The 15,790-nt window shown below is 47.5% G+C and overlaps 1 protein-coding gene across 1 annotated transcript in view; it reads left to right on the top strand.

Annotated features, from left to right (window-relative positions):
* The window catches only part of GALNT18 (polypeptide N-acetylgalactosaminyltransferase 18), a 214,963-nt gene that overhangs the window by 165,700 nt on the left and 33,473 nt on the right, over nucleotides 1-15,790 (top strand). The window contains exons 4-6 of the mRNA XM_075325360.1: nucleotides 3,993-4,176; nucleotides 6,323-6,520; nucleotides 8,551-8,665. Of these exons, the coding sequence (XP_075181475.1) occupies nucleotides 3,993-4,176; nucleotides 6,323-6,520; nucleotides 8,551-8,665 (497 nt within the window). The remainder of the gene's footprint in view (nucleotides 1-3,992; nucleotides 4,177-6,322; nucleotides 6,521-8,550; nucleotides 8,666-15,790) is intronic.

Consider the following 15,790-nt stretch of genomic DNA (forward strand, 5'->3'; position numbering starts at 1 on the left):
AGGAGCAAGGGAAGAATAAATGAACAGAAGGAATGGATCAATGAAGAAAACCATGAAAGAATGGATGGACAAAGGAAGGAATGAGATTGTAAGGAAACAAGGGAGGAAAATATGATGAAAGTAATGAAGGAAAGATTGAAGAATAAAGGAAGGAAAGGTTGAAATTAAAAAGGAGTATAGAATGAATGGCAAGAAAGGAAATAGTTAAGATATTGGACGAAACCAAGAGAATCAATGAAGGGTAAAAGAATGAAGGGAAGGTTTAAAGAAGGAAGCAAGGAAAGAATAAATAAACAGAAGGAAAGGAGAAGGAATGGATCGATGAAGTAAACACACAGAATGAATGGCGAAAGGAAGGAAACAAAGATAAAAGGCAGGAAAATATGACAAGTAGGGAAGGAAAGATTGAAGAACAAAGAAAGGAAGGAAAGAATGAAATTAAAAAGTGAATATAGAATGAATGACAGAAGAAAGGAAACTGAGGATAGAAAGGAACAAAGTGGAAGAAGACAAGGGAATCCATGAAGAATGAAGGGAAGGTTGAAGAATGACAGGAGGAAGCAAGTAAAGTAAATGAACAGAAGGATAGAAGGAATGGATCAATGGAGGAAATACTGACTAGTGAAAGGAAAGAATGAGAATGTAAGGAAACTAATCAATGAAGTGTAAAAGAAGAGAATAAAGACTGATGAAAGTAATGAATGAAGGAAAGACTCAAAATCGAAGAAAAGAGGGCGGAATTAAATTAAGAAATGAGGAAAGAAAGAATGAATGACAGAAGATAGGAAAAGTGAGGATAGAAAAGAAAAAAGCGTGTGAGGAGACAAAGGAATAAAAAAAAAAAGAACTGAAAGAATGAAGACTGGAAGGAAACAAAGTAAGGAAAGAATGAACATAGGAGGAGTGAAGAATGAAAGAATGTTTGTAAAGGAGGATAGAAATAGGAAGGGATGGAAGGAGGAGAGATCGGAGTGATGAAAGAAGAAAGGAAAACTTAAAAGGAAAGAACATATGAAGACTCCTCATGGAGCTGGTACAATAATCACCACCTGTGGTGCTCTACAAGATAAAAAAATGCTGCAACACAATATGGCGGCCAATCAGATTTCTTTGTTTTGCATTTCTTTATCTTTTTCAAGATCTCTGCTTGCTGCTCCGAGCAGAGAGTTTATCGAGCAGAGAAGTTCAGATCTTGTCCGGTCCATAGTGACTGAAGAAGACCATTAATGAGATTTCCAGAAGATGGGACCCTAATATTTCATGAGGGAGCGTCTGGGGCGCTGGATTTCCGCTCATCCGCCATACTGGATTATCTGAATTTTATGAATTATGGAGGAAAAATGTGTCATAGTGAAGCCCCGGAGGAGGAGGAGGGAGATTTCCCGCATCACCGAGGAGCAGGTTCGCGGACTCCTATTCCGCCGGCAGCGTCATTATCACCTTCTCTGGCGTAAATTACCTCCACCGGGGAGAGGTTCATTTTCTGTGGATTTCGCAGCCGCGATCTCAGGAGCCGTTAATGAGACGAGCACAGATCAGGTTTCTGCGTCTCCTACTTTGTTCTATTACTTTCTAACAAAAAAAATTGTAGAATATAAAAGACTTTCTTTTCGCGGCGGCGAGTGCGCTGAGTGTGCGGAGGACGGAAACTTTGCATTTAGACGACGTTTTTCCAGGTTATTGTCTCCATTCTATGTAAATGAGCGAACGCCACAGAAAGAAAATTATTACTAATGTGCCGAGCGGACGCAGAACTTCTCCAAGAGCCCCCGATCTTAAAGGGAAACTCAGTCTACAGACATTGGTGCTCTAGTCACCTCCAGAGCTTCAATCAGAATTGCACTGGTTGCTATTGCTGATGAGCTAAAATCTGTCACCATTCCACTGTTAGATGCTGTCATCTACGCTCCCATAATGCACTGCACACAAAGCAAGCAGAATTGTGAATGCAGCTCTGGAGATGAATGGAGACCATCTCTACACAAAGGTGAACAATGGAGAAAATGGGGGAATGGAGTAAGAAAACTTGAAGTGTTTGTCTGGAGATCTCTTCTTACTCCCAGTGAATGGGGAAAATAACATTTAGACCTCCAGAACTTCTGGTTACTATTGTAATCTCCTTTAGATGATCCTTTTGTGGCTTTTCTGGTCCGATTGACCGTCTATATTATACAGACCTGCAGTCTCAATACTACAGGCTTCAGAGCAGAAATCCCCCAGCATTCCTTTCGCATACAGCATCTGCAAATACACCATTGGCAATCTATACTCTGAGCAATGTCTTCTGAATGTCAGGAAAACAAATCTGCGCATGCCCATTATAGGCACATAACTAAACCATAAGGGGCATCTGTGCCCAAGCAGGTTACATCCTGTATTATACTCCAGAGCTGGACTCCCTATTCCGCTGTTTGTTAAATGTAACTCCGGATCAGTACAGGATCAGTAATGTAATGTATGTACACAGTGACTGCACCAGCAGAATAGTGAGTGCAGCTCTGGAGTATAATACAGGAGGTAACTCAGGATCAGTACAGGATCAGTAATGTAATGTATGTACACAGTGACTGCACCAGCAGAATAGTGAGTGCAGCTCTGGAGGATAATACAGGAGGTAACTCAGGATCAGTAATGTAATGTAATGTACACAGTTACTGCACCAGCAGGGTAGTGAGTGCAGCTCTGGAGTATAATACAGGATGTAACTCCGGATCTGTACAGGATAAGTAATGTAAAGTATGTATACAGTGACTGCACCAGCAGAATAGTGACTGCAGCTCTGGAGTATAATACATGATGTAACTCAGGATCAGTAATGTAATATATGTACACAGTGACTGCACCAGCAGAATAGTGAGTGCAGCTCTGGAGTATCATACAGGATGTAACTCAGGATCAGTAATGTAATATACGTACACAGTGACTGCACCAGCAGAATAGTGAGTGCAGCTCTGGAGTATAATACAGGATGTAACTCAGGATCAGTAATGTAATATACGTACACAGTGACTGCACCAGCAGAATAGTGAGTGCAGCTCTGGAGTATAATACAGGATGTAACTCAGGATCAGTAATGTAATATACGTACACAGTGACTGCACCAGCAGAATAGTGAGTGCAGCTCTGGAGTATATACGGTAATACAGGATGTAACTCCAGATCAGTGCATCTATACTCATTATTGCTCTGTAATCTAAGGCTATGTGCGCACGTTGCGTACAGTTCACTGCAGAACTTTCTGCAGCGATCTGAAGAGCACATGTGCGCTTTAAATCGCTGCAGAAATGTCCGTAGTGAACCCGATTCCATGCGTTCTGCCTGCAGCTCCTCCCATAGACAGAGCAGGAGCTGCCGGCAAAGCGCACGGAAGATGTGACATGTCACTTCTTTTTACGCAGCGCTTCGGCAGTAGCCGAAGCGCTGCGCTCTTAAACGCCACGTGTGCACAGCCCCTGCACAATCTCCATAGACTGTGCAGGGGACGCAGGACGCATGCAGTTACGCTGCGCTACAAAGCGCAGCGTAACTGCATGTATTTACGCAACGTGTGCACATAGCCTAAGATGAATCTAGAAAGTAACTTTTGCTGCAGAGTAGATTTGTCAGTTATTTGCTGCAGAGACCATTAATTGTGCTGGATCTGGTGCACCTCATGACTGGAAACACATTGTCTCTGAAGTATCTGGAATAAGCTGTATGTGATTCCTTGTGTCCCGCTGGAGGATGTGCCGTTGTATCGGTGTCCGCGGCTCCGGTATATACACCGCCCCCCCCCCCGCACTTATTCCAATGTGTAAATATCCTCCGGTGTTTGCGTTTTACACTTGAGTTTTCTCCGGCCGTTTAGCAGTGAAATGTTATTTATAGATGTGCCACGTAAACAGCAGATGGGGCTCCGTGATGGCGACATATGCTGTGGCGTGGGATGGCGGTGATACGTGTCATTGCGCTGGATTCGCCGTCTTCTAACCATCTTTATGTTTCTGTTACAGAGGAGCTGAAGGAGAAATTGTCACAATACGTGGATGAAGTTAACGCTCAAAAACCGGGATTTATTAAGGTGGTCCGCCACAGCAAACAGGAGGGGCTCATCCGATCCAGGGTCAGCGGGTGGCGAGCGGCGACGGCTCCGGTTGTGGCCTTATTCGATGCTCATGTTGAGTTTAGCGTGGGATGGTGAGTGCCAGATGTCAGCCATGTCCATAAGAAAAGATTGTGCCTGGTAATGTACGGCGCCTCGTCACAGCACATGACCTATCCTCAGGGGCAGGGCCTTACCCCTCGGGGGAGTAGTGTCATGCTCCACCCTCTACTTCTGGCATATCAGAGTGTGGACAACGCCTTTAAATCTCATTATTTTTTTCCAGGATGAATCTTGTGAATGATATACATGTGCTTTGTCTTTTATTGTTCAATATCTCTGCTTGCAGTCAGTGAATAGGAACACATTACATCCCAAGTTTTGAAAGCAAATTTAGACGTCCGTGAAGCACGATCCTTGTCCAGACCCCAAAGCGCAGACCGGCCGGGGGGGGGGGGGGGGGTCTCCTGCCCCAAACTTGGCAACCTCATAGGCTTATATACAGATCGGGAGACCCGCCGCAGGGCCTTGCTGTACACGGGCCGCATTTTATGGACGTCTGAATCTGCAGGGTTTATTCACATGTAGCATTTTTTGCATTTTTTTGGGGTTTTTTTTCAGTAGAGGTAAGATTAATATTTCTAAAATCTCATTCACACTGTGCGATTTTTCTCCGTTGCACTTTTTCTAACTGCAGTGCATTTTTCTAAATATCCATTAAAAAAAAAAAACTGAGGCCGGTTTCACACATCCACGTTTTTAGGTTTTATGACCCAATTATGGCTTGTCCCGTTGCCCCATGCTCAGTTCATTTGGACCCCTCGTCCCTCCGGCAGACGTTGCGATCTGTCTCTAAAGGTGTGAAACTGGACTAAAAGTTTTAGGTAACACTGTGATTGGCAGAATGTTTTCATTCATTGATTGGTAGCCGAGATAACACAAAAACATCATTTAGTTGTTTTTGGAGTGCCTTTACTTTTTTTTTATGGTAACCTTTTTTTTTACCATTTTATCAAATGGCGCATCTCACTCCTCAGAACGCAACGTGGGTGTGTGTGCAAGGGTTAATTTATTTCCTCTTACAGGCTATGGATCGTGCATAAATCACACCCCGACAGTCTACACAACGCACTGCCACCACTCATCAACTGATGGGGTGATGAGTCCCCGAAATATAGGCCACTGTCACACAATCAAAAAGGGCCACGCTTTTTCTGAAAGGCTATGGATTCTTTACAAGGATCAAACGTATTAAAGTTTTAAGCTTTAATATAAAAAAAATGATGCTTACAATAAAAGATAAAATAAAACGACACACAAATATACAAAAAGCAGTTACAAAATAAAAAGGGAGAAATAACAGAAATACCTAATTGACGTCTGTTTCTTTAGAGGGAGGTGAACATGAATTATGGAATATGGATCAGAACCAGCAAAACACAGGCCCCCACGTGTGACCAATTTTTTTTTTTTGTGCAGCCCACCTTTTATATACTTTACTAAAAAGGGAGAAATAACAGAAATACCAAGTTGCCTTCTATTTCCTTGGAGGGAGCAGAAAAAGAATCATAGTGAAGCCCCCACATGTGACCCTTTTTTTTTTTTTTTTTTTTTTTTTTTATTTTGTGCAGCCCAGTTTTTATATGTTTGTCTAAAAAGGAGAAATAACAGAAAATACTTAGTGGTCTTCTGTTTCGTGGCCAGGAGGAGACAATGATTTATTGATCACAACCATCATAGGCAGACCCCCACATGTGACCAATTTTCTTCTGTGCAGCCTAGCTTTTATATACTTTACTAAAAAGAGAGAAATAACAGAAATACCTAGTTGTCTTCTGTTTCCTTGGAAGGAGGAGAAGATGCGTTATGGATCACAACCAGCGCATGTGAATAATAATTTTTTTTTGTACAACCCAGCTTGACTTTTGGTTTGGGCTTTCATGATGGCTTAGATTTGAATATTAAAATTGCTGTTTTGTAGTTGGGCTATGGGCTAATTAGTTAAGTACTTTGCATATTAACCATCTTGTAACTCCCGCACTCCTCTCTATACAGTAAGTGGGAAATATTCTGCTCGGCTACACACCCTTTCCTAACCCTTTTGAAGCTCAGGTTTTCAGGAGCTGCATTCACCAAGCATCACAGTATCCGCACACGGCCGGGTGGTCTCGTGTATAAGCCGCCTCTATATGTAGAGTGTGGTGGTGACTTTGGACCCTGAATCTTCTCCTTTTCCTCCAGGGCTGAGCCGGTGCTGAGCAGGATCCAGGAGAACCGGAAAGTCATTATATCTCCGTCGTTTGACAACATCAAATACGACAATTTTGAAATTGAAGAATATCCTCTGTCCGCTCAGGGATTTGACTGGGAATTATGGTGTCGGTATCTGAACCCCCCAAAATCTTGGTGGAAGATGGAGAATGCGACTGCGCCCATCAGGTACGATATGTCTGCTCTTCAGGGTCATCTCCAGGCATACAACTCTCATTGTGCATTTTGCTAAGAATTTGCTGTTTTTCTGCAGACTCAAGAGGCCGGACCCCTGCTCACCTCACCCCTTTCTTCTCACTCCCACCCCTTTCTGCTTCCATCACCCCTTCCCGCTCACCGCTTCCCGTTCATCCTCCAACCCCTTCCCACTCACACCTTCCCGCTCACCCCACCACTTCCCGCTCACTCTCACCCTCTCCCACTCACACCTTCCCGCTCACCCCACCACTTCCCGCTCACTGTCACCCTTTCCCACTCACACCTTCCCGCTCACCCCCACCACTTCCTGCTCACCCCCACCACTTCCCGCTCACATCTTCCACCTCACTCCCACCCTTTCCCACTCACACCTTCCTGCTCACCCCACCTTTTCCCGCTCATCCCCACCACTTCCCGCTCACCCTTTCACACTCACACCTTCCCGCTCACCCCCACCACTTCCCGCTCACACCTTCCCGCTCACCCCCACCACTTCCCGCTCACACCTTCCCGCTCACCCCCACCCTTTCCCACTCACACCTTCCCGCTCACCCCCACGACTTCCCGCTCACCCCCACCACTTCCCGCTCACCCCCACCACTTCCCGATCACACCTTCCCGCTAACCCCCACCAATTCCCGATCACACCTTCCCACTCACCCCCACCACTTCCCGCTCACCCCCACCACTTCCGGCTCACCCCCACCACTTCCCGCTCACATCTTCCACCTCACTCCCACCCTTTCCCACTCACACCTTCCTGCTCACCCCCACCTTTTCCCACTCACACCTTCCCGCTCATCCCCACCACTTCCCGCTCACCCCCACCACTTCCCGCTCACCCCCACCACTTCCCGATCACACCTTCCCGCTCACCCCCACCACTTCCCGATCACACCTTCCCGCTCACCCCCACCAATTCCCGATCACACCTTCCCACTCACCCCCACCCTTTCCCGCTCCCACCTTCCCGCTCACCCCCACCACTTCCCGATCACACCTTCCCGCTCACCCCCACCAATTCCCGATCACACCTTCCCACTCACCCCCACCCTTTCCCGCTCCCACCTTCCCGCTCACCCCCACCACTTCCCGATCACACCTTCCCGCTCACCCCCACCACTTCCCGCTCACACCTTCCCGCTCACCCCCACCCTTTCCCACTCACACCTTCCCGCTCACCCCCACGACTTCCCGCTCACCCCCACCACTTCCCGCTCACCCCCACCACTTCCCGATCACACCTTCCCGCTAACCCCCACCAATTCCCGATCACACCTTCCCACTCACCCCCACCACTTCCCGCTCACCCCCACCACTTCCGGCTCACCCCCACCACTTCCCGCTCACATCTTCCACCTCACTCCCACCCTTTCCCACTCACACCTTCCTGCTCACCCCCACCTTTTCCCACTCACACCTTCCCGCTCATCCCCACCACTTCCCGCTCACCCCCACCACTTCCCGCTCACCCCCACCACTTCCCGATCACACCTTCCCGCTCACCCCCACCACTTCCCGATCACACCTTCCCGCTCACCCCCACCAATTCCCGATCACACCTTCCCACTCACCCCCACCCTTTCCCGCTCCCACCTTCCCGCTCACCCCCACCACTTCCCGATCACACCTTCCCGCTCACCCCCACCACTTCCCGATCACACCTTCCCGCTCACCCCCACCACTTCCCACTCACACCTTCCCGCTCACTCCCAACCCGCTCACACCCACCCCTTCTTCCCACTCACCCCCCACCCACCCGCTTCTGCTACACTTGCTGTGTTGGAGAGGTATTTTTTTTTTCTCTACTAAATCTGGTGACTGAACAGCAGCAGCGGCAAACCCTACATCTCCCAAAATGCAATACAACAGAGTGGGGGTGTGAAGCTGCAGAACACTGTGATTAATGGGGGGCAGTCGAGTTCATAAGTAAAGATTTAGAGCATGATGTGGAGATGAAGGTGTCACCATTTAAGTGTCCATTGTTCTGTTTGCTTTAGAAGCCCTGCACTGATTGGCTGTTTCATCGTAGACAGACTGTACTTTGAAGAGATTGGTCTCCTGGATGAAGGGATGGAAGTCTATGGAGGAGAGAACGTGGAGCTCGGGGTCCGGGTAAGAAATGCGTCTGATCCACTGTAACCACTCGTGACTAGAGTTGAGCGGACTTTCAATAATCCGGGTCCAGCGGATCACCTGCGGGTTGACAAAAGTCCGGATCCCATCCGGAATCCGGGCCCATATACAGTCATATGAAAAAGTTTGGGCACCCCTATTTAATGTTAACCTTTTTTCTTTATAACAATTTGGGTTTTTGCAGCAGCTATTTCAGTTTCATAGATCTAATAACTGATGGACTGAGTAATATTTCTGGATTGAAATGAGGTTTATTGTACTAACAGAAAATGTGCAATCCGCATTTAAACAAAATTTAACCGGTGCAAAAGTATGGGCACCTCAACATAAAAGTGACATTAATATTTTGTAGATCCTCCTTTTGCATAAATCACAGCCTCTAGTCGCTTCCTGTAGCTGTTAATGAGTTCCTGGATCCTGGATGAAGGTATTTTTGACCATTCCTGTTTACAAAACAATTCCAGTTCAGTTAAGTTTGATGGTCGCCGAGCATGGACAGCCCGCTTCACATCATCCCACAGATTTTCAATGATATTCAGGTCTGGGGACTGGGATGGCCATTCCAGAACATTGTAATTGTTCCTCTGCATGAATGCCTGAGTAGATTTGGAGCGGTGCTTTGGATCATTGTCTTGCTGAAATATCCATCCAATGCGTAACTTCAACTTCGTCACTGATTCTTGCACATTATTGTGAAGAATCTGCTGATTCTGAGTTGAATCCATGCGACCCTCAACTTTAACAAGATTCCCGGTGCCAGCATTGGCCACACAGCCCCAAAGCATGATGGAACCTCCACCAAATTTTACTGTGGGTAGCAAGTGCTTTTCTTGGAATGCCGTGTTTTTTTGCCTCCATGCATAACGCCTTTTTGTATGACCAAACAACTCAATCTTTGTTTCATCAGTCCACAGGACCTTCTTCCAAAATGTAACTGGCTTGTCCAAATGTGCTTTTGCATACCTCAGGCGACTCTGTTTGTGGCGTGTTTGCAGAAACGGCTTCTTTCGCATCACTCTCCCATACAGCTTTTCCTTGTGCAAAGTGCGCTGTATTATTGACCGATGCACATTGACACCATCTGCAGCAAGATGAAGCTGCAGGTCTTTGGAGGTGGTCTGTGGATTGTCCTTGACTGTTCTCACCATTCTTCTTCTCTGCCTTTCTGATATTTTTCTTGGCCTGCCACTTCTGGGCTTAACAAGAACTGTACCTGTGTTCTTCCATTTCCTTATTATGTTCCTCACAGTGGAAACTGACAGTTTAAATCTCTGAGACAACTTTTTGTACCTTCCCCTGAACAACTATGTTGAATAATCTTTGTTTTCAGATCATTTGAGAGTTGTTTTGTGGAGCCCATGATGCCACTCTTCATCGGAGATTCAAATAGGAGAACAACTTGCAAGTGGCCACCTTAAATACCTTTTTTCATGATTGGATACACCTGCCTATGAAGATCAAAGCTCAATGAGGTTACAAAACCAATTTAATGCTTTAGTAAGTCAGTAAAAAGTAGTTAGGAGTGTTCAAATCAAGAAATTGATAAGGGTGCCCATACTTTTGCACCGGTCAAATTTTGTTTAAATGCAGATTGCACATTTTCTGTTAGTACAATAAACCTCATTTCAATCCAGAAATATTACTCAGTCCATCAGTTATTAGATATATGACACTGAAATAGCTGCTGCAAAACCCCAAATTGTAATAAAGAAAAAAGGTTAACATTAATAGGGGTGCCCAAACTTTTTCATATGACTGTATGTCAATGGGGAGTGGAATCCGGGACGAGAGAGAGTGTGAGAGATATCCAGATCGTGCACCCGGAATTCTGGGTCGGACTCTGATCTGCCGCTCAAACCGTGCGGATCCGGATTTTGCCGATCCGGGTCCGCTGAACACTACTCGTGACCTCAGCTGCTTGTGCCCCAGCCTTCTCCCGTCTTCAGGAAGTAGCTGTCTGGTGCAGGCAGCCATATTGGCTTTCACAGGACTGCTTGCCCTGTCACATGGTCACCCATAAACTCTTCTTTCTCCCTCTATTAAAACTCCCTGGCAGTTTTCAGTCTATCAAGTCCAAATTGTAACTTTACCACTTCGATTTATGGGGAATGCAAAAATTCCTATAAGGCAGATACCGTTTTGGGGGGAAAAAAAAATTCTTGCCCCCACCCAATCCCTGGATGAACCTCCCATATCTCAAAAATCAAGTACCTAGAACTTGCATAATTACACTTAATAAAGCAATTTAATTGCAATGGTTGATTTATTGTCTTAGTGCTCTTACCGAAAAGAATCCCATCTGTGATGATGGTGAAACTTCTTTCCTCCGGATTTAGAAGTTGTTCTTTATCCCTGGAATGAAAAAAATCCTTCTGCGCTCCACTAGGTCTCATTCATATGTGTGTGTAAATAATGTGTGTGTCTATGCATGTGTATATAATATAACATTATAGTAGAATGAGACCTGCTGTGATTGTCTGTGCCTTGGCAGCAGTCGCCTGGCATTGGCAGCTAAACTTAACGTGTGCAAGACAGATTGATGGTCCCAAAAAACATCACATAAGGCTACTTTCACACTTGCGTTCAGCGCAATCTGCCGCTATGGAGAATAGCGCAGTCCGTTAACGCACTGCGCTATTCTCCATAGACTTGTATTGACAATGCACTGTAACGCAAGTGTCAGCGTTGCATCCGCTGGACGACGCTGCGTCATTATTTTAACACAGTGTCGAGCGGAGGGAACGCTGCATGTAGTGTTTTTGGGTAGTTAAAATAATGCACCTTGACGGATTCTGTTGGAATCCGCCAAGGTGTCTAATGATTGTCTATGGTGGCGGATTCCGCTGCTGTGCACTAAGCGGTGGAATCCGCTGCCAAATTTAATCACATTCTACTAAGCATGCTCAGCATGTCCAGCAGAACGATCTAAATAGTTTAAAATCACTCCTGGTCTCTCACCCCCCTCTCATACTCACCGATCACCGGCGCGGCGCTGCACAGTTGTCACAAAGCTCCGGCGGCTTTTCCTCTTTTGAAAATGCCGACAGCTCATTATTCCATCTTGTATTCCCTGCTTCCCCTGCCCACCGGCGCCTATGATTGGTTGCAGTCAGACACGCCCCCACACTGAGTGACAGCTGTCTCACTGCAACCAATCACAGCCGCCAGTGGGCGGGTCTATATCGTGCAGTACAATAAATAATTTAAAAAAACGGCGTGCAGTCCCCCCTAATTTTGATACCAGCCAAGATAAAGCCACATGGCTGAAGGCTGGTATTCTCAGGATGGGGAGCCCCACGTTATGGGGAGCCCCCCAACCTAACAATATCAGCCAGCAGCTGCCCGGAATTGCCGCATCCATTAGATGCGACAGTCCCGGGACTCTACCCGACTAATCCCGAATTGCCCTGGTGCGGTGGCAATCGAGGTAATAAGGAGTTAATGGCAGCAGCCCATAGCTGCCACTAAGTCCTAGGTTAATCATGGCAGGCATCTATAAGACACCCACAATGATTAACCTGTAAGTGAAAGTAAATAAACACATACACCCGAAAAAATACTTTATTTGGAATAAATGATAAAAAAAACCACCCTCTTTCACTACTTTATTAATCCCCAAACACCCTTCCAAGTCCGGCGTAATCCACACGAGGTCCCGCGATGCATCCAGCTCTGCTACATGAAGCTGACAGAAGCGGCCGTAGAACACGACCGCTCTGTCAGCTCCACGCAGCAACTGAAGTGAGTCGTGCTGTCAGCGAGGATGTCACTGAGGTAATGCCTGCATGTGTGCGGTGATTGAGTGCAGTAGTGCCGGGGTGTGTGCGGTGATGATGAGTGCGGTACTGCGAGGGTGTGTGCGGTGATGATTTTGAGTGCAATAGTGCCGGGGTGTGTGCAGTGATGATGAGGAGTGCAGTAGTGCCGGGGTGTGTGCGGTGATCATGAGGAGTGCGGTAGTGCCGGGGTGTGTGCGGTAGTGCCGGGGTGTGTGCAGTGATGATGATGAGTGCGGTAGTGCCGGGGTGTGTGCAGTGATTATGAGGAGTGCGGTAGTGCCGGGGTGTGTGCGGTAGTGCCGGGGGGTGTGCGGTGATTATGAGGAGTGCGGTAGTGCCGGGGTGTGTGCGGTGATGATGGGGGCTCTCTCTCGGCTTAACGCCACTCGTCATTTCACAGGAATCCATTGCCTTTGTATCACATTATTTACAATGCATCCGTCACTTGCGTCACACAACGCTTTGTAACGGATGCCGTTCAACGCAAGTGTGAAAGCGACCTAAGAAGAAAGCAGCCGTAATTCCCAATACCTGGTCCCAAAACTAATTCATTGCAGGATGCAGAGGCTCCATTATAAAATTGTAGTCCGTGCAGGTGCTAAATACTGATGAAACAAGCGCTCGCACACCGACCGTCCAGGGGGATCAGCGCCCCCGCATTATGTGGACTGTTACAAGGTTATTTTTTGTACTTTGCAGGTTAGGACGATGGGGAATGTAGATGTTTAGTGTCCAAAAGTGTGAGTGAGGATGTAGCTAACCTCTCCTCTGGGGACTTCTCCTGGGACCGCACACTTCCCGGCAGGGGTGCGATGGTTTCTGTTACAATGTGTGAATTGGAAGATCTCGCTGGCTTCTCTGAGATCTTCTCGCTGCTGTGAAATATCTTTGGTGTATAAACCCGATTGCACGTTCCCTTCCTTCAGGGACAAGTTCTGCATCATCTGCAAATATAAACCCGGCCTCTTCCGCATCCCCTGGTACCTGTGTGAAGGCAGCAGCTGATGATAAAGGATTGGAGCGCACGCGTGTCCTCCCGCGCGCCCCACATCGCTCTTATCCTATTAATTACCTGATATAATCGCATTCCGTTGCATGGAAATCCCGGCACCGAGACACTGAGTGCGGGAGGAAGAGCGGAGACTCAAGGTCAGATCCCCCCAAATATTATCTAAGGGGGATAGTCTCAAGAGCTTTTAGTTTTTTTGGCCCCTCCTGTCCTTATGGCTTGTGACCAGTTTGTTACAATGTATCAGTGTGGAGGCCAGGGACTGGAGACAATTGTAACAGACCCTCAGCTGGGAGTCAGATCTCTACTGGCTCTTAGTTGCTTCCTTCACAAAAATTGATTCACTGGATTAAGAAGAATCTCCAAGATTGTCAGCACTGCACTCGCATGCAAATTATTACTTAAAGGGATTATTTTTCCACATCACAAATTATCCCTGATTTGTCTGATGAGTTAGTGTCTGACCATTGGGATCCCAGAGATCCTGACAAGGAGGCTCTATAGAGCCCCATACGAGTGGAGCGCCAGTGTGCATGCCCAACCGCCACTTCATTCATTGTCAATGGGACTTCTGGAAATAGCTGATTGCTGTACTTAGCTTTCTCATTTCAGTCCCATAGTCAATGAGTGTAGCAGATATCAAGTATGTGCACCTCCAGTGCACTCAAGCTGCCTGTAAACCAGTGCTCGCTCATCACTAGTTACCAGTACTGAGCACCCGAGCATGGTAGTGCCCGCTCATCACTAGTTACCAGTACTGAGCTCCCGAGCATGGTAGTGCCCGCTCATCACTAGTTACCAGTACTGAGCACCCGAGCATGGTAGTGCCCGCTCATCACTAGTTACCAGTACTGAGCACCCGAGCATGGTAGTGCCCACTCATCACTAGTTACCAGTACTGAGCACCCGAGCATGGTAGTGCCCGCTCATCACTAATTACCAGTACTGAGCACCCGAGCATGGTAGTGCCCGCTCATCACTAGTTACGAGTGCTGAGCACCCGAGCATGGTAGTGCCCGCTCATCACTAGTTACCAGTACTGAGCACCTGAGCATGGTAGTGCCCGCTCATCACTAATTACCAGTACTGAGCACCCGAGCATGGTAGTGCCCGCTCATCACTAGTTACGAGTGCTGAGCACCCGAGCATGGTAGTGCCCGCTCATCACTAGTTACCAGTACTGAGCACCCGAGCATGGTAGTGCCCGCTCATCACTAATTACCAGTACTGAGCACCCGAGCATGGTAGTGCCCGCTCATCACTAGTTACCAGTACTGAGCACCCGAGCATGGTAGTGCCCGCTCATCACTAGTTACCAGTACTGAGCACCCGAGCATGGTAGTGCCCGCTCATCACTAGTTACCAGTACTGAGCACCCGAGCATGGTAGTGCCCACTCATCACTAGTTACGAGTACTGAGCACCCGAGCATGGTAGTGCCCACTTATCACTAGTTACGAGTACCGAGCACACGAGCATGGTAGTGCCCGCACATCACTAGTTACCAGTACTGAGCACCCGAGCATGGTAGTGCCCGCTCATCACTAGTTACGAGTACCGAGCATGGTAGTGCCCACTCATCACTAGTTACAAGTACTGAGCACCTGAGCATGGTAGTGCCCACTCATCACTAGTTACCTGTACTGAGCACCTGAGCATGGTAGTGCCCGCTCATCACTAGTTACCTGTACTGAGCACCTGAGCATGGTAGTGCCCGCTCATCACTAGTTACCAGTACTGAGCACCCGAGTATGGTAGTGCTCGCTCATCACTAGTTACCAGTACTGAGCACCCGAGCATGGTAGTGCCCGCTCATCACTAGTTACGAGTACCGAGCACACGAGCATGGTAGTGCCCGCTCATCACTAGTTACCAGTACTGAGCACCTGAGCATGGTAGTGCCCGCTCATCACTAGTTACGAGTACAGAGCACCCGAGCATGGTAGTGCCCACTCATCACTAGTTACCAGTATTGAGCACCCGAGCATGGTTGTGCCCGCTCATCACTAGTTACCAGTACTGAGCACCCGAGCATGGTAGTGCTCGCTTATCACTAGTTACCAGTACCGAGCATGGTACTGCTCGCTCATCACTAGTTACGAGTACTGAGCACCCGAGCATGGTAGTGCCCGCTCATCACTAGTTACCAGTACTGAGCACCCAAGCATGGTAGTGCCCGCTCATCACTAGTTACCAGTACTGAGCACCCGAGCATGGTAGTGCCCGTTCATCACTAGTTACCAGTACTGAGCACCCGAGCATGGTAGTGCTCGCTCATCACTAGTTACCAGTACTGAGCACCTGAGCATGGTAGTGC

The sequence above is a fragment of the Anomaloglossus baeobatrachus genome, chromosome 10, assembly GCF_048569485.1.
Source record: "Anomaloglossus baeobatrachus isolate aAnoBae1 chromosome 10, aAnoBae1.hap1, whole genome shotgun sequence".
NCBI lineage: Eukaryota > Metazoa > Chordata > Amphibia > Anura > Aromobatidae > Anomaloglossus > Anomaloglossus baeobatrachus.